We start from the raw sequence: 15,067 nt of genomic DNA, 5'->3' as shown, positions 1-15,067 counted from the left end.
GTTAGGGGTATTAGTTTTTGCTTTATATAATCCAACATTGACTTGTACAGAACACAAATGTTTATGATATTTTATTTAGTTGTCTATCGCGCATCCCTCACATACGCCGTCACCGGTCAGCCGTGATGACACAGTTATTTGGTTGCGATTCTAATTTATGTGGACATTCATGTACCAAAAAAAGTAATATATTATACACGACTAGAGCTGGACAATACAGTGTGTTACAAAATTTGCACAGATAACATCTCGATGAGTACACATATATTTTTGTTATGACTATATCTTGTAATAAATTGTTGATTCATTTCTGAAATGAACGACTGAACTTTCATTGTATTATATTAATTTTCAGTAAATATGCATTGGCATTCGGTGGGGCTCGCTCGAGTCAATCTCATAACTTCCTGTGCCCGACTGAATGACTTACGTTCATCTAAATATAATTTGCATAAAATATGATTGTAAATTGTTTTAGGTATGGATGTTTATAATAAGGATAGTTGTAAACGTATTATCATTTGTAAGTATAATGTTTGTTTTAATGACAGTTTGATCTCTTATGGTAATGTATGCGACGGCGGGGCCAGCGCCGCTTACCGTGGCGGTACTCATGTTGATACAGTTATAAGTATGTTTACTACATCACATTGTTGAATGTCTAAGTGTTACATTGTTAAGATATCTCTCGACTGTCGACTGACTGACTCTGTTGTATTGAACGATTCCATCCATCCGTTAGTTCAAATATTGAGCGTAATGTTAGGTCCCCCGAGTCGGCCACGGTAAGCGACCGTGGAGCATCGCCGACGTCTCCTCAGCTATCGACGCTCACACTTGCAGTCTCTGTCAGAATATTTATATCAACTAAAATATATTTATCATTCGGTTATTATTTATGTATCACAAAAATTTAATTTATTGTTAGAACAGTGCTTTGTCGTTTAAATCGTACCAGTGTTTCGCTTCGATCAAGTGTCGCCGTGTCCCGGTCGCGGCTGCCGTCCCGCGGACAGTCTGGGTGCGAGCGGCGACGGGACGCTTTAAGAGTACAAATTCTGTATAAGCCCCTCAACTTGTGTGTTAATCTAAATGTTAATTTTAAAACACGAAACAGGGAGAAGGTATCGTCAGAATAGAATAGTTAGCGCGGGCGACGTCAGCCCAGGGAACCACTCGGCTCTGCCTTTGGTGTTGTCTCTTCGTTATTTCGTTTGTCTGTATCCTATGGCTACAGTGCGTTTAGTTGCGTCTCTTCCTTCGGTCGTAGAGTCCGCTGTAACGATAGGGTATTGCAATGTTCGCGCACTGTACGCGCCCACTTTAGATAAGAAATGTGTTATTAGAAATGAATTGCAATAATGTGAAGCTCGCGCGTCGGCTGGCCTCCGCCGCCCTTTACTCAACTTAGTCGCTGTAAAAATTAGTCCGGCGTTGTAAAAAAATATCAGTGCATTTGTAAATATTGGAGCCAAAATTTTTATACAAATTATTTCATAAATATATTCTTGGAGCAAGTTGTGCGCGGAGGCGAGTCGGCCGGCTTGTCGTCGCGAGCTGGCACACTGTCGGGTTGTAGAGGCAAACATTAGGTACCATTGTGACTATGCTGATGTGACATGGCAGCATTATTCAATGTAATTGACGAAACGTGGCACATATAATTTACTATATGTAAAAAGTTATAGAAATAATTAATTTAATAAAATTATAAATAAAATTTCCCCGTTTTTTATTTACCTGACCTTTAATGAAATTAAATGATTTATTTACCATGAATGTACGTATAAAGATATTGTTTTAAGTGGAAGTAGAGTCCAGTACCTACATTCTACCATGAGGCAATATAACCATGAGGAAATAATTAAAAAAAACTGTAATTTATTTTATATCAATATCATAAAATTTATAGAATATAGTCCAAAACATTCATTTTGCAACTTCGTGTTCAACGAATACAACGTCAATAATAAAATAATAAATACAAAACGATGGTACAGTGACTACAATAAAATAATATGGTGGCGCTGTAGCAATTAAGCTTTTAGATGGAATAGATGGCGCTAGTAGCTAACAGTACCTGTTCCGACAACTGCCCGAGTAACTGGGTTGTGGAAGTCAGATATTGCAGTCGCTCCATGTAAAACACTTTTTCTCAGCTGCGTCTGGTTAAACTGGGACCGGACCCAACCCCAACATGGTAGGAAAAAGATGATGACTTGCATACCATATAAGTACCACCTTAATGAAATGAGCAATAACAATTTTAACTCCTACATTCCGTCTTATATAAAAATAAAATAATTAGTACAATAATAATATTTATAAAACTAGCTTCCTCCTCTACCGTGCCGTGCCCTACGGGGTCCATAATGTACCAAAACAACACATTATGTAACAAACATATGGAGTGCAATAAAGTATTGAAGTAGCCTTTCTTGGCAGTCGGGAACATTGAACAAATGAAACCACAAGTTCAGAATCAAATATTTCTTTATTAATCTATAGATAATCTGGCTGTATCGACCAGCGAATGACCAGTTACAATATGGTACAAAACATAACTGCACTAGTATAAACATTGGCCTACTCTTTGGTTTGAGGTACAATCATACCGAAAAGTGTTCACAATTATTTGAAAAACGATTGAGAATGGCAAAAAAGCATTGTAGTAAAAACTTTTTTTACAAATTCTAAAAACAGGAAAGCTATTTATTTTTGATGGCAGTATTTATTTCTATTTATGGAAGACGTCAGACAACATAATTTTGTTTCTTAATAACTACATCTGTCTGGTTTTCAAATGAGGAAGATTTTAGCAAATAAACATGGTTGGAAAATAAAGTGTCAATCTTTAAAAGACAACAAATAATTTTCAATATGAACATATGATAAATCAATAATGATCAATAGTCATTCTCAACCGCTTTTCAGTACATATTTGAAATACACATAATAATATAACAACATCAAAAGTTTAGGAAACCCATCGACATTAACTGTACATAGAGAAAATGGCACCCGAAGGGAAACTAAAATTGATTGGCGGTTAAAAAAGACTGCATTGAATTGAATTAAAAATAAAATAACCGAGAGAGTTAATAAACTATGTAGTTTGAGAGCACAAGTAGTAAGTACAAGAACACGATAGATGGCGTTGTACCTGCCAAGTGATTAGTAAAAAGTAAGTCACAGGTTTCTGCACAAATTGATTTCAAAATCTCTCGGAACATTCGGATGGATTCGGATAAGAACCTAACCGACTTCTTATCTCCTTTTTTCCCTATTTTCTATTTGTTTTTAAATTATTGTTGACAAGTACTTTTCGTTATACTGCCTCAAAATTATATGACGTTGATAAGATATGAAGCTCTGTTCCTAGCAGTAACGTGCCTAGATCAGCGCCATCTAGGCATCAGCTAGGAAAAGATCATCCGTCATATTTATTGGGCTGGAAGAAGTGTTATTTTCTGCTCAAATGGCGTAAGAGAGAAGTGTCAGTGGCACTTACGTCTTTTGAATTCAATTAACACTGTTTTATAATATAGTTCCTTTAAATTTAAATAGTATAGAGTAAAAACTTAAAAATTATAAAACAAAAAAATAATAATTAAAGAAATTAAATATAGTTTAATTAAATATTGTTTTGCCAATCAATTTTAGTTTCATAATAAAACACAAACATCTTGCCTAAAAAACATTAAAAGTTCACGAAAAACTTAACACTACAGGAGTATTTATTATGGAATGTCATTGAATAAAAACGTAAGAAACATTAAAATTAACAATAATTATATATCCATATACAACTTTCAAAATCAAAATTAAGTTCCCCTACTACTAAGTAACCTATGAATATATATATTTTAATACTAAATATCAATTTTATTAAATTACAAGAATGAACGAAAAACCACGGCCATATTGGTTTCATCAATAGACAATCATAGAAGCTTGGCTACACTATGATTGGAGTTCATGTGTTAAGAGAAACAAAAGAAGGTATAAAACGAGATATATATTATTTAAGCAGACAAATTTCACCCTCAAATAAGCCGGAATTATTTTGCTACTAAAGCCCAGACTCCATCAAAGTGTTACGGAGCGGAGAATTATTACTGAGTAGGCGGCAACAAGATGTTTTAGTACAGAAATTCTATGAATTATAAAAAAAAACTCCGCACCGCTGTGGTACAGTCTAGACCTTAAGACATTTTTTAATTGCCATTTTGTTGTCACAATTGGAAGATCATGGTATGTTTTTCCATGGCGTTTTTTTTTTTTTTCAATTACTAATTCTTGATTATTTAAATAACAACTTAATATAATAGAATATTCATAAAATTCATATAATAATATGACACACTTAAGCTCGAAAGTCGTGAGCACCGACCAATAGACAGAATAACGTAATTATTTACTATAGAATATAACTAATATAGAGATAATTTTATTTCATTGTTGAGCAAAAACAAACAAAACTAAGTTTAGAAAGAAGACAGAAGCCAAAATCAAATTTCAGCAATAACATAGATATTTTCAATTAATTTTATTAAAATCATAACGATGAATTCTAATTAAATACTTTTTCACAATATTTGACAAAGGAATTAGGTGTAAACTGCCGGAACGCCTACAAACCTCTCTGGTTTAGGCAAAGGTGTACTCTCGTACACCCACAAAGCGAGTTATCAAATATTTTATAATAGCCGCGGAAACACTTTATTAATATTTTTAACCAATTCCCAAATCAGGAATGGATTTTATTCAGCGGCCCAAGACCAATGAAAGGAGCTTCTGAATTTAAAATAAATAGACAATTTAGACTAGATTTCAAACGACATAGAGACACAACAAAATATACTTTTCGGGGTTTGACTCTTTACATACAATCATTAATTAATAATAATAAACATTTAACAATTAAACATCGAAATTATATTTACCCTTAATACCACGTGACGTAGCGATTTAATAGAAAAAAACTATTATTATTATATATATGTAATAATATGATGATGAGTACAATCAACATCACAAGCAATATAATTATTTTATAATTATTATTAAATTAAAATATTTTTCTTATAGACACGAATTGAACATCAAAATTGGTACATTTATGCAATACAAATTGATGAATACAATATTCGCCTGCAAATGTCTGTTGCAATTTAACTTTGAAGTGTTTAAAAAATTGTGGACCATCATATTTTTTAGTTTTATCACTAACTTATTTGTTCTTTTTCTAGCTTTTAACAAATCAAGCATTTTGTTCGCCTTCCTTTTTGCTGATGCTGACTGTACTATTGGGACTAAAAATAATATAATGGTGGGATATATTTGCACTAATATAATAATTCGGTAACTCAATATCTACATTCCTATAAGTTTTACTATATAACACTAAAGACACATGCAATATATTTACTTATTATAAAAACAATAAACGAAAAAAGAGTACTTCGTTAAAATTGTCTTTTAAAAAAATATCATTATTTTGAAAATCAAAGTTATTTATAATTATTTAGCCGTCACGAAATTATCTCCCTCGATTTTGACCTAGTTCAGCGATTCGCACTAATCTAGAATTTAACTAATAAAGCTTATTTAGTAACAATAATACTATGAACTAGTTACTAGGTGTCTAAATCTTACTAATTTGGTTAGGACAGCGAATTATAACTACAGTGAGCATTTAATAGGAATTCGTGTGGTGTTCGTGATCACTCGGCAATGTTCGGCAGTTACGCGGTAAAACGCGGTAACACACGGCAGTAACGCGGTAAGACGCGACAATTTCAATAATATGTGTTCGGTAATACTTGTAAATATCGCGTCTATACGCAGAAACGTTTCTAAAATTCATTAAAAATAAAGATTATTGCCACGAAATATATTGTTAACGTGACATTTACATTTTTGTCATATTGTAGAATTAATAGACGGTAACATTCGACAAATTTAAAATAATACTTGGTAATTTTTTCGTGTAAATATTTTTGATTAATAAATCATTTTTTTAAGATTAAATATAAGCACAAACAAAGTTTCTAAAATAAACGTTTATCTAAAAGTTCTAGCTATAATTTTGCGGTCTGTTTCCCAAAATTTTTGATTGTATTATTGTGCTTTTTTCTATACTTGCTATTCTGGGTGCTTATTTTTTTATTTTCTTTCGTGATTTCAAAATATTTTTCTCTTAAATACAAATTAATACTTTTTGTTCAATTAAGTTTCTTTTCTGTATACAATTCACTAATCCATTTATTTTTTAGGAGATCATGCCAATTTTTTAAATGAATCAACCATTACCGTTTTTTGACATTGATACTTTTGACAAAGAAACAAGCTTCATCTTTCTTCATGCTAACCTTATAGTTAAAAGGTTAGGCATACCAAAACCCACCATTGAAAGTAGACATCCATATCCAAAAAATCGAACGGCACAACAAAAATGTGCGTTTGCCCTTAAAATGCCGAAATGCCGCCAATTACATTCCAATTTCAATTCCATACACAATACAAAGAACACCTGAATTTACCTTGACCTTGAAATTACAATAACCTAGCCGAGGTCACGAGCAAACATTCTGCGAATTTTTCACAAAAATATTCACCGCTTGCATTGTTGAGATGTATGATTTGCTAACTCGACCTTGGGCTTCAAGGTCAAGGTCACTGGAAAAGGTCACCCGAAAAGCCTGAAATTTTTCAGGCGTATTTCCTATCACCGATATATCCTTATAGTCTGCACGTTGAGTACAGATAATATCTCGTGGCATTACTTATCACAATCTGGCACAAGTTGCACGCTGTCGTCGTCGCGTCGGCTGCCATGCGGTCGGCGCAGCGGTCGCGGGTGCTGCAGGAGAGAGAACCTCTCACTTTGGTTGCCGGTCTGCTTTTTGCTCAGTGCATTGCGGAGGTGGCTTTCTCCTGGAAAATGTTTTAAAAACTATTAGAGAAGCAACATTGTACATATGAAGTTAAGTCAAAATTCCCTGTTACTTTACAAGACGAGCTCACAGCGCCAAAGGAGAAATGTAGGAACTGGAAAAATACAGGGTTATTGGTAAAACACTAGCAACCTTGCAGGACTGTATTACTAACATCATAAACTACAACTTTGTTCTATGACTTTTTATAAAACATAATACATTTGCCAAAAACAAACCTACAAGATTTCATTGTTCTATCTAACACATTTCAACTCTATTTTGCTATAGTGATAAAATTTGCACGCCCCGGCCACCATTTCTTCACCAACTAATGGCCCGATCGAGACCAGTCGAGCGATTAGTCGACCTTAGAGCGTGTGGACGAGTCGAGATTATCACACATTACAATGAATTCGTTTGGTGTAGAGGGTTTGCACTTTTAGAACGAATGCAAGATCTTTACCTACCCACGCCTCCCGCGCACTATTCTCGTACCTAGTCATACTTTTGAATTGGTAACAAGTCAAATAAAAAAATATATCGTCTTCTTCACGTACTGTGTGCCTCGGTGGACGACCACTATCCCTGATGGCATGCCGGAATTGACCGTAATCTTGTAATCGCTGTGTGGCGGCTAGCATTGTTACTCAACGAGGTGTAGAGATGTTTGGGAATCGTATGGCGTATTGGCGACAGGCTTCCGAAACACTGTCATCACACCTAGCAAGCATTCGCACCATTTCCGTGTACTCGACATTTGAATATCGATACGCCATACTGTAAAGATAATTACGTTCGCACAACCGAATTTCGCTACAAGGACACGTATGACGCGACGCGGGCGCATAAAAACGACTGACCGCCGCTCGTAAATAGGTCAAGTTCAAACGCTCCCCCGCCACCGCCCGAGCCCCGCTCCCCTCCGCTGTCTTTTGTATGTACTACTGTTTACCTAACTAGCGCTTTCTTTTGCTTCCCATAGACTTCGTAAATTTTAGAGCGTACACTTGAATTATTTTAATTTTTGTGTGAAAATTTTGATGAACTAAAATCTGACAATTATTAAAAGTCGTAGAGCAAAAGTTTTAGTTTATGATATTAGTGATATGGTCCTGAGAGGTTGTTAGTGTGTTACCTATAACCCTGTATAGTCCCCAGGCCGGCGAACAAATTTTTTTTTGATACATATACATTTAAGACTTTGTGAGTGCCTTCCTTACGATGAGTCCGACAAACTTTTCGAATGCACAAATTTTGGTGCCGCTGCGTTTTTTAATGCTTGACTCCTGGAATTGTCGATATGACGTCACTATGACTCTTCGTACATACCTGTTTCATTTTTTGAGATTTGTTTAATAAAGTTAACTAGAAAATTGTGGTCAACTTGTCCGATAAAGATCATGCTGCGTTTAGAGTGTCCACCATCCGAAAAATGTCGATATGACGTCACTGTGTCTCCCCATACATACATGTCGGACAAGAATAACAATGATAGATAACATTATTCTAAATACAAATATGGACTTGTCCGACAAATACATTGAGTTAAATAGTCAGTTCGACAAGAAAATGAGAAAAAAATATTACAATTGGAAGAAGTTTATTCTTTTTGTCAATTTCTAACTTAAATATTCACGTGCATTATTTAAGTATATTAAATTGGCATACTACTTACCAATTTTAATTCGTATTTTAGAAAAAGTAGCAGTCGTGGTGGCCTAGTGGATAAAAGACCAACCTCTCAAGTATGAGGGCGCGGGTTCGATTCCAGGTCAGGCAAGTACCAATGCAACTTTTCTAAGTTTATATGTACTTTCTAAGTATATCTTAGACACCAATGACTGTGTTTCGGATGGCACGTTAAACTGTAGGTCCTGGCTGTCATTGAACATCCTTGGCAGTCGTTACGGGTAGTCAGAAGCCAGTAAGTCTGACACCAGTCTAACCAAGGGGTATCGGGTTGCCCGGGTAACTGGGTTGAGGAGGTCAGATAGGCAGTCGCTTCTTGTAAAGCACTGGTACTCAGCTGAATCCGGTTAGACTGGAAGCCGACCCCAACATAGTTGGGAAAAGGCTCGGAGGATGATGATTTTAGAAAAAGTAGCCTGACTAAGACATATTGTTGATAGTTTATTTTATGTTAAGGAATAATATCCCACATCTATTAATGGACTATATATCAACCAAAAGGTCTTTTTAAGCGCAACATTTTGTCTCAACATACCACTTATCAATTCTTAGTATTTTAGAAGATATAGCCCAAATAAGGCGTATTATCGATAGGTTTTACTATGTTAGGGAATAATGTCCCACCTCTAGGTATGAACCATATGTCAATCGAAAGATCTTTTTAAGCGCTATATTCCGTCTTAACATATCACTTACCGATTCTTAGTATTTTGGAAGACATAACTGACCTAAGGCATATTATTGATACTTTACATTGTGTTAAGGAATAACATCTCACTTGAAGTTATGAGCCATATTTCAATCAAAAGATCTTTTTAAGCGCAAGGTTGTATTAGCATAACTCCGACAAATTGTTAGTACTTTAAAAGCTAGAGCTTTTCTAAGATTATATTATCGGTAGGTTCTGTCAAGCTAATCCATTACTTCTTTAGTAACAAATTATATATTATTTGAAAAACCTTTCCAAATGAAACATTTCGTGTTAACATACTTCCGACAAATTGTTAGTAGTTTAGGAGCTAGAGCTTATTTAAAATTATAATTATTGATAGATGTTTTCAATTAAATAAATCCCATCTCTAGTAATGAGTTATACATAATTCAAAAGACGTTTTTAAATGCAACATTTCATATTAAAAAAACTTCGGCGAATTGTTAGTATTTCAGAAGCTAGAGCTTATATAAGATTATTTTATCGATAGGCGTTTTCGAGTTAATAAATCCCTCCTGTAGTAATGATACATATATCATTCGAAACGACTTTCTAAATGCAACATTTACTATTAGCATACTTCACACCAATTGTCAGTACTTTATACCAAATCTTAAAATATATCTATATTTTCCAGACGGTGGACACTCCATATGCAGCATGATCTTTGTCGGACAAGCTTACCACAATTTTCTAGTTAACTTTATTAAACAAATCTCAAAAAATGAAACAGGTATGTACGAAGAGTCATAGTGACGTCATATCGACATTTTCAGGATGGTGGACACTCCAAACGCAGCACGATCTTTATCGGACAAGTTGACCACCATTTTCTAGTTAACTTTATTAAACGAATCTCAAAAAATGAAACAGGTATGTACGAAGAGTCATAGTGACGTCATATCGACAATTCCAGGAGTCAAGCATTAAAAAAAGCAGCGGCACCAAAATTTGCGCATTCGAAAAGTTTGTCGGACTCATCGCAAGAAAGGCACTCACAAAGTCTTAAATGTATATGTATCAAAAAAAAATTTGTTCGCCGGCCTGGGGACTAATACAATTGGGCCGCTTTAACACCTGCTGATTTCAAAAAAATTACCCGACTAAATAATCGCATAAAATATATGTATCTCCCGTAAGCAACCCATTTACTTTTTAAATCACCTGGTAAGGAAAGAGGTCGCCCACCAAGCGTAAGGTCATGTGACCTTGGGGACGCAGAGCGGGAAGAGCGCGGACGACTCGAAGTGTTGTTGTTGCGAGACTCGTCGCATCGCGTGTTGCGTCTTGGAGACCTACCTCCTAGCAGCTCCTGGTGCGAAAGTACACGTTTATTTAACGACAAAGTGACCTTGAAAAATACTCAAATTATGATACAAAATCATTATTATACAAATGACAAAAATACATAGGAAAATCATATTTTTGACAAAATAAATATCTACTGATTTTATAGTAGACGCAAAATATGAAGGCCGATAAAAGAAACAAAATACTTGTAAGTTACTAAAAATTGGCATTGCCTCACCCCGAATTAGTTTTAATTAGTTACCATGACAATCTATATAAGTTTTATTTACCTGGTAGATATTACCAACTTTACAACATTCTGAAATAATTTTTAGTACGATTTTTAATTCAACACGATGACTTACAAATAGGTTACTGTAATAATGTAAACTGTTTGTAAAGTAACCTTTTTACTCACGCATTGAATTAAAAATCCAACAAAAAAAAACAATCAAAAAATTCAAAAAACGAACAGTGCACAAAAGCAACAGTGACACACAGACACATAGGACAGCACGCTTAAAAAGTAATGTTAGTAACCTTTTCCTGGGAATTGACCGAGTAAGCGCTGTACGACACAGGGCTGTCAGCTGCGAAGTCGAAAGCGCTGGACGCACGGTACGACAGTGTGTCTTCACGGAGAGCGGGAAACGGCAAAAATATTATTATGAAGGTTTTATGTGTTTTATTAGTATTATAAGCAGTGATAGAAGGAGATATCATTCAAAATATGTTGATCTAAAATATCTTAAGTTAAACAAAATACTAGATCATCTAACTATTATCAGATTACATAATTAAAGTCATCATAATTTTCAACCTATAGACACTTCTTTCTTTATCATAAACATTTATCTATTTATTTGTATATTCTGACAACCCTAAACGTGATTTCAATTACAAACCAGCTAATCTTTACTAATGCTACAGACAAATAAAATTAAAATCGGACTAAGCACTTTACAGTATTCGTTGCTTTAAAACAATTGCTAAATCTCAATGGCTTCACAAAATAATGGCGCGATTTCGCCATTGTAAATATATGATGCAATATTTACGTTTATGTTCAAAGTTTTATCAAGCAGACTTTAAATAATTATTAGCTATCTGAACAATGTAATTCACGTTAGATAGCGTGTCATGGCGTGTGAAAATGTTGTAGGTAATCAGTCATTCACCTGTTCTGACCTACTTTGTAATCTAAATGGAAAGCAGACATTTTTCGTGTATGAAATCGGTTTAAAACATCTGTCCTAAAAAGATACGGACTGGATTTTTAGTTTGGTATTTTATTTATTTATCTATAAGCTACGCTATTAAAATGAAATTGTAATAATATTCCAAACTTTTATTAGGACGAGATTTAAAAATGGAACAGACTGTATCATAAAAAAGGTTCCTATCATTTAAATAAGAATAAAAAAAAGTAAAATGATCTATAAGTAGATACATAATTATTAATCTGAAAATTAGTTATTGTTAATTATGCTCCTAAGGCTTTTAGTGAAATGTGAAACCGTTAGCACAAGAAGTTTTTTTATTTTATGCATCAAGGCAGCGACCAGTCTGAATTTGTTTTTTGAATGAGGTTCTTTACCATGTGGCCAGCAACTGGTTGGTGGTGGCGACCGTATCATGTGTTCATGGACCTCCTTTAAGGTCAGGGGATCATCTTCTATGAAGTCTAAGGCTGTGCTTCCGAATTCCTGAAAATTTTTACGACATGAATAAAATTTTAAATGATAGAAATATAATTGTAAAATGAAAATATGCTGTAAACCGTCAATAAAATTTAGATAAGCGCAAGAGGAAGATGATGATGTGAAATAAAAGGAATACAGTATTGTATCTTTCTATCTACATATTAATTTCTATCGCCGTAGCGTGTATTTCCCGACTACTAATGTTTACAATAGAGCATAATAATCTCTAATAACGAACATTCATTATTGTACGCACGCCATGATATAGTAGTCACTATGAAAACAATAGCTGACATTGCATACATAGATATACATACATAGATAGTAAATGGTTTTATGGCTGATATTATTCTAATGTTGTAAGACAACATAAGACCATTTCGATTTCCAGCGGCAGCATTCAATAAAAGATGCAAAACTGAAATTGGGAATACTGATTTAAAAAATTACTCAATAGGGATACTGTGTTTTTCGATTTTATATGAGTTTTTTTTTTTATTGTAGACAAGACATGAAAAAACTTTACCTTGTTAATTACACTATTTATAAAAGCCTAGCCATTTTCCCGCGGTTTCACCCGTGTCCTGTGGGAACTACATCCATACTGGGACAAAATACCTTTGTTACTCAGAAAGAGTAGCTTTCCAACAGTGTTTTTTTTTTCAAATTTTTTGTGTAAAAAAATGTTTCCTCTTTCTTAAAGAGTATGGATAACTTGAACAATCAGAACAACCTTATCTTTGCATCAGTTGGCAATGTTATATCTTTCAATGCATTAAAATGATTTGATTTACTGCATTGGTCATTATGACTCAGTCAATAGATAAGAACACTGCAAAACTCTTAATTATTTGGTATTAACTGTATGTGTATAATACAAATTCTAACATTTATTCTTAGTAACTTATTGATAATCTATTAATTTTCAAATTAGGAATAAATCTCATTTATGTAATTCACTTTAAATAAATAAGAAAATCAGTAAGTTTAATATTATCACAATATTTATTCTACAGGAAAATTATTTGACTATTGAAAAAATTTATTAGTACAAAATGAATTTATTAAGTAATTAACTGCCTAATTATTTCCTACTAACTAGTAGGAAATTGTTCAATTATTTATTGACTTTGGTAGTAATTTGTTACATAAGTATTCTTTGCAAATTAACATTAAAGTTTTGAGGTATAATGTGAATAAATGTGAATAATAAGTAATATTTACCTGTGACATGAGGATAGTATCATCAGATTCACACTCTTCTGCATGGCTTTCTATCAGACTTTCTCTGCTAGCCATCACTTGCTGGAAATTGAAGATTAGATAATTTTACTATCTCAAACAGTGTGTATCAAAAATACAGGCAGGTAAGTGAGATGACAACATTTAGTATTGGGTACAAAAATATCTTAATGGTAATATTATAAGGATATCTTCTTTGTTTGTTGATGTTGGAATAAATACAGGTGTTGGAATGTTGAGCCACTTTTAGCATAAAGACTGTTATTTTTTTTTATGTATCCATTGTCCATATTTTATGAAGTGTAGCTAGATTTAGAGAGGCATACATAGATATGTGCATTTTTATTTTAGCAGAATATTTTCAAAATAATGTTGTATAATTTGTGAGCTCATTAAGCACAGAATTACAGGTAACTGTATAATTTTCAAGCAAGATCAATATCTATGTAGCATGAAAACTTCAATCATAAATTATTTGTAACAAACTAAGTTAACTTTTTTGTTACCATACTGTACAAGAACATTATGTAAACTATTTAATACTACAACTAGAAATTCTTGTGTACACATTACACAACTAGAAATAGGTAACATAGATTAATTATTCACATTTAAACCTAATTGCTCAACACACATTCATAGACATGGAAAATAACCTTCCATATGTAATGTTGATAGTGAGAACATTAGAAACGTAAGCCATGAAGACTTCCTTGTACTTTTACAGCAGTGTTTACATGTAATCTACGCGGAAAACGCATCTCATTACAGATGTTTCCGCGTCAACGCGCAGTTATCTTTCATAAATTATATAAGCTCACCTGAAGGTAAGGGTTGTCTTGCCGCGACAGCCTGAGCGCCTCCATGTCCTGTGCGATGTTCCTCGTCCGCCCAGGAGTCAGGAGAACAGCTGGAGACCCCGTCAAAGGCGGAGACAGCACTGCGTTACACCAAAACACGCGATTGTAACACAACAACTTTACATAACTATTTTCAACCATCACACCCAACTTACCCGATAAAGAATCGTTGCTAGCCTCCATTTTTACACTAAGTATGCTTTTCATTTAGTCTATTTGTCAACAGCTTGAAGAAAACCACATAAAAAGGGTGCTACGGATGAATATTTAAACGAATATGTTATCTCGCGTTATGATTATTAAATCAAGTTTCGAACTTTTTATACGACAAGAAAGAAACAGCGTATAGTTGAATTTATTTGTTTTTGGGTTTATTCTTACTGTTTTCGTACATTTTTAAGATTTAAGGCAACAGAAATGGAAAACTGATAACGATTGACTGCTGCGAAGTCGATTGACAACTTGACAGGTGTGTCAGTCGTTCAGAAATCAAAATCTTGATCAACAAAGTATTTTACAGTTCTGAAATTAAGACAACTCTAGGAACTCTACTATATGAATTCGTTATATATGACTTAGTCGAATTATATCCAGTGGCAAAGGAGATGGCCAAAAAAACACCCAGAGTCG

At 33.9% G+C, this 15,067-nt stretch overlaps 1 protein-coding gene across 1 annotated transcript; it reads right to left on the bottom strand.

Annotated features, from left to right (window-relative positions):
* Positions 1-2,475: 2,475 nt before the first annotated feature.
* Positions 2,476-14,912, bottom strand: LOC124633657. Its single transcript, XM_047168957.1, has 8 exons — positions 14,593-14,912; positions 14,399-14,517; positions 13,560-13,640; positions 12,230-12,338; positions 11,173-11,264; positions 10,507-10,654; positions 6,465-6,939; positions 2,476-6,427 (listed from the first exon to the last, which is right to left on the bottom strand). Exons 1-7 carry the CDS (start codon positions 14,642-14,644, stop codon positions 6,785-6,787), a joined length of 756 nt encoding a protein of 251 aa, XP_047024913.1. The 5' UTR covers positions 14,645-14,912; the 3' UTR covers positions 2,476-6,427; positions 6,465-6,784.
* Positions 14,913-15,067: the final 155 nt, after the last annotated feature.

The sequence above is a fragment of the Helicoverpa zea genome, chromosome 10, assembly GCF_022581195.2.
Source record: "Helicoverpa zea isolate HzStark_Cry1AcR chromosome 10, ilHelZeax1.1, whole genome shotgun sequence".
NCBI classification, from domain to species: Eukaryota; Metazoa; Arthropoda; class Insecta; order Lepidoptera; family Noctuidae; genus Helicoverpa; species Helicoverpa zea.
The sequence above is the reverse complement of the archived record's forward strand: the minus strand, read 5'-3'. Positions and strand labels throughout refer to the sequence as shown.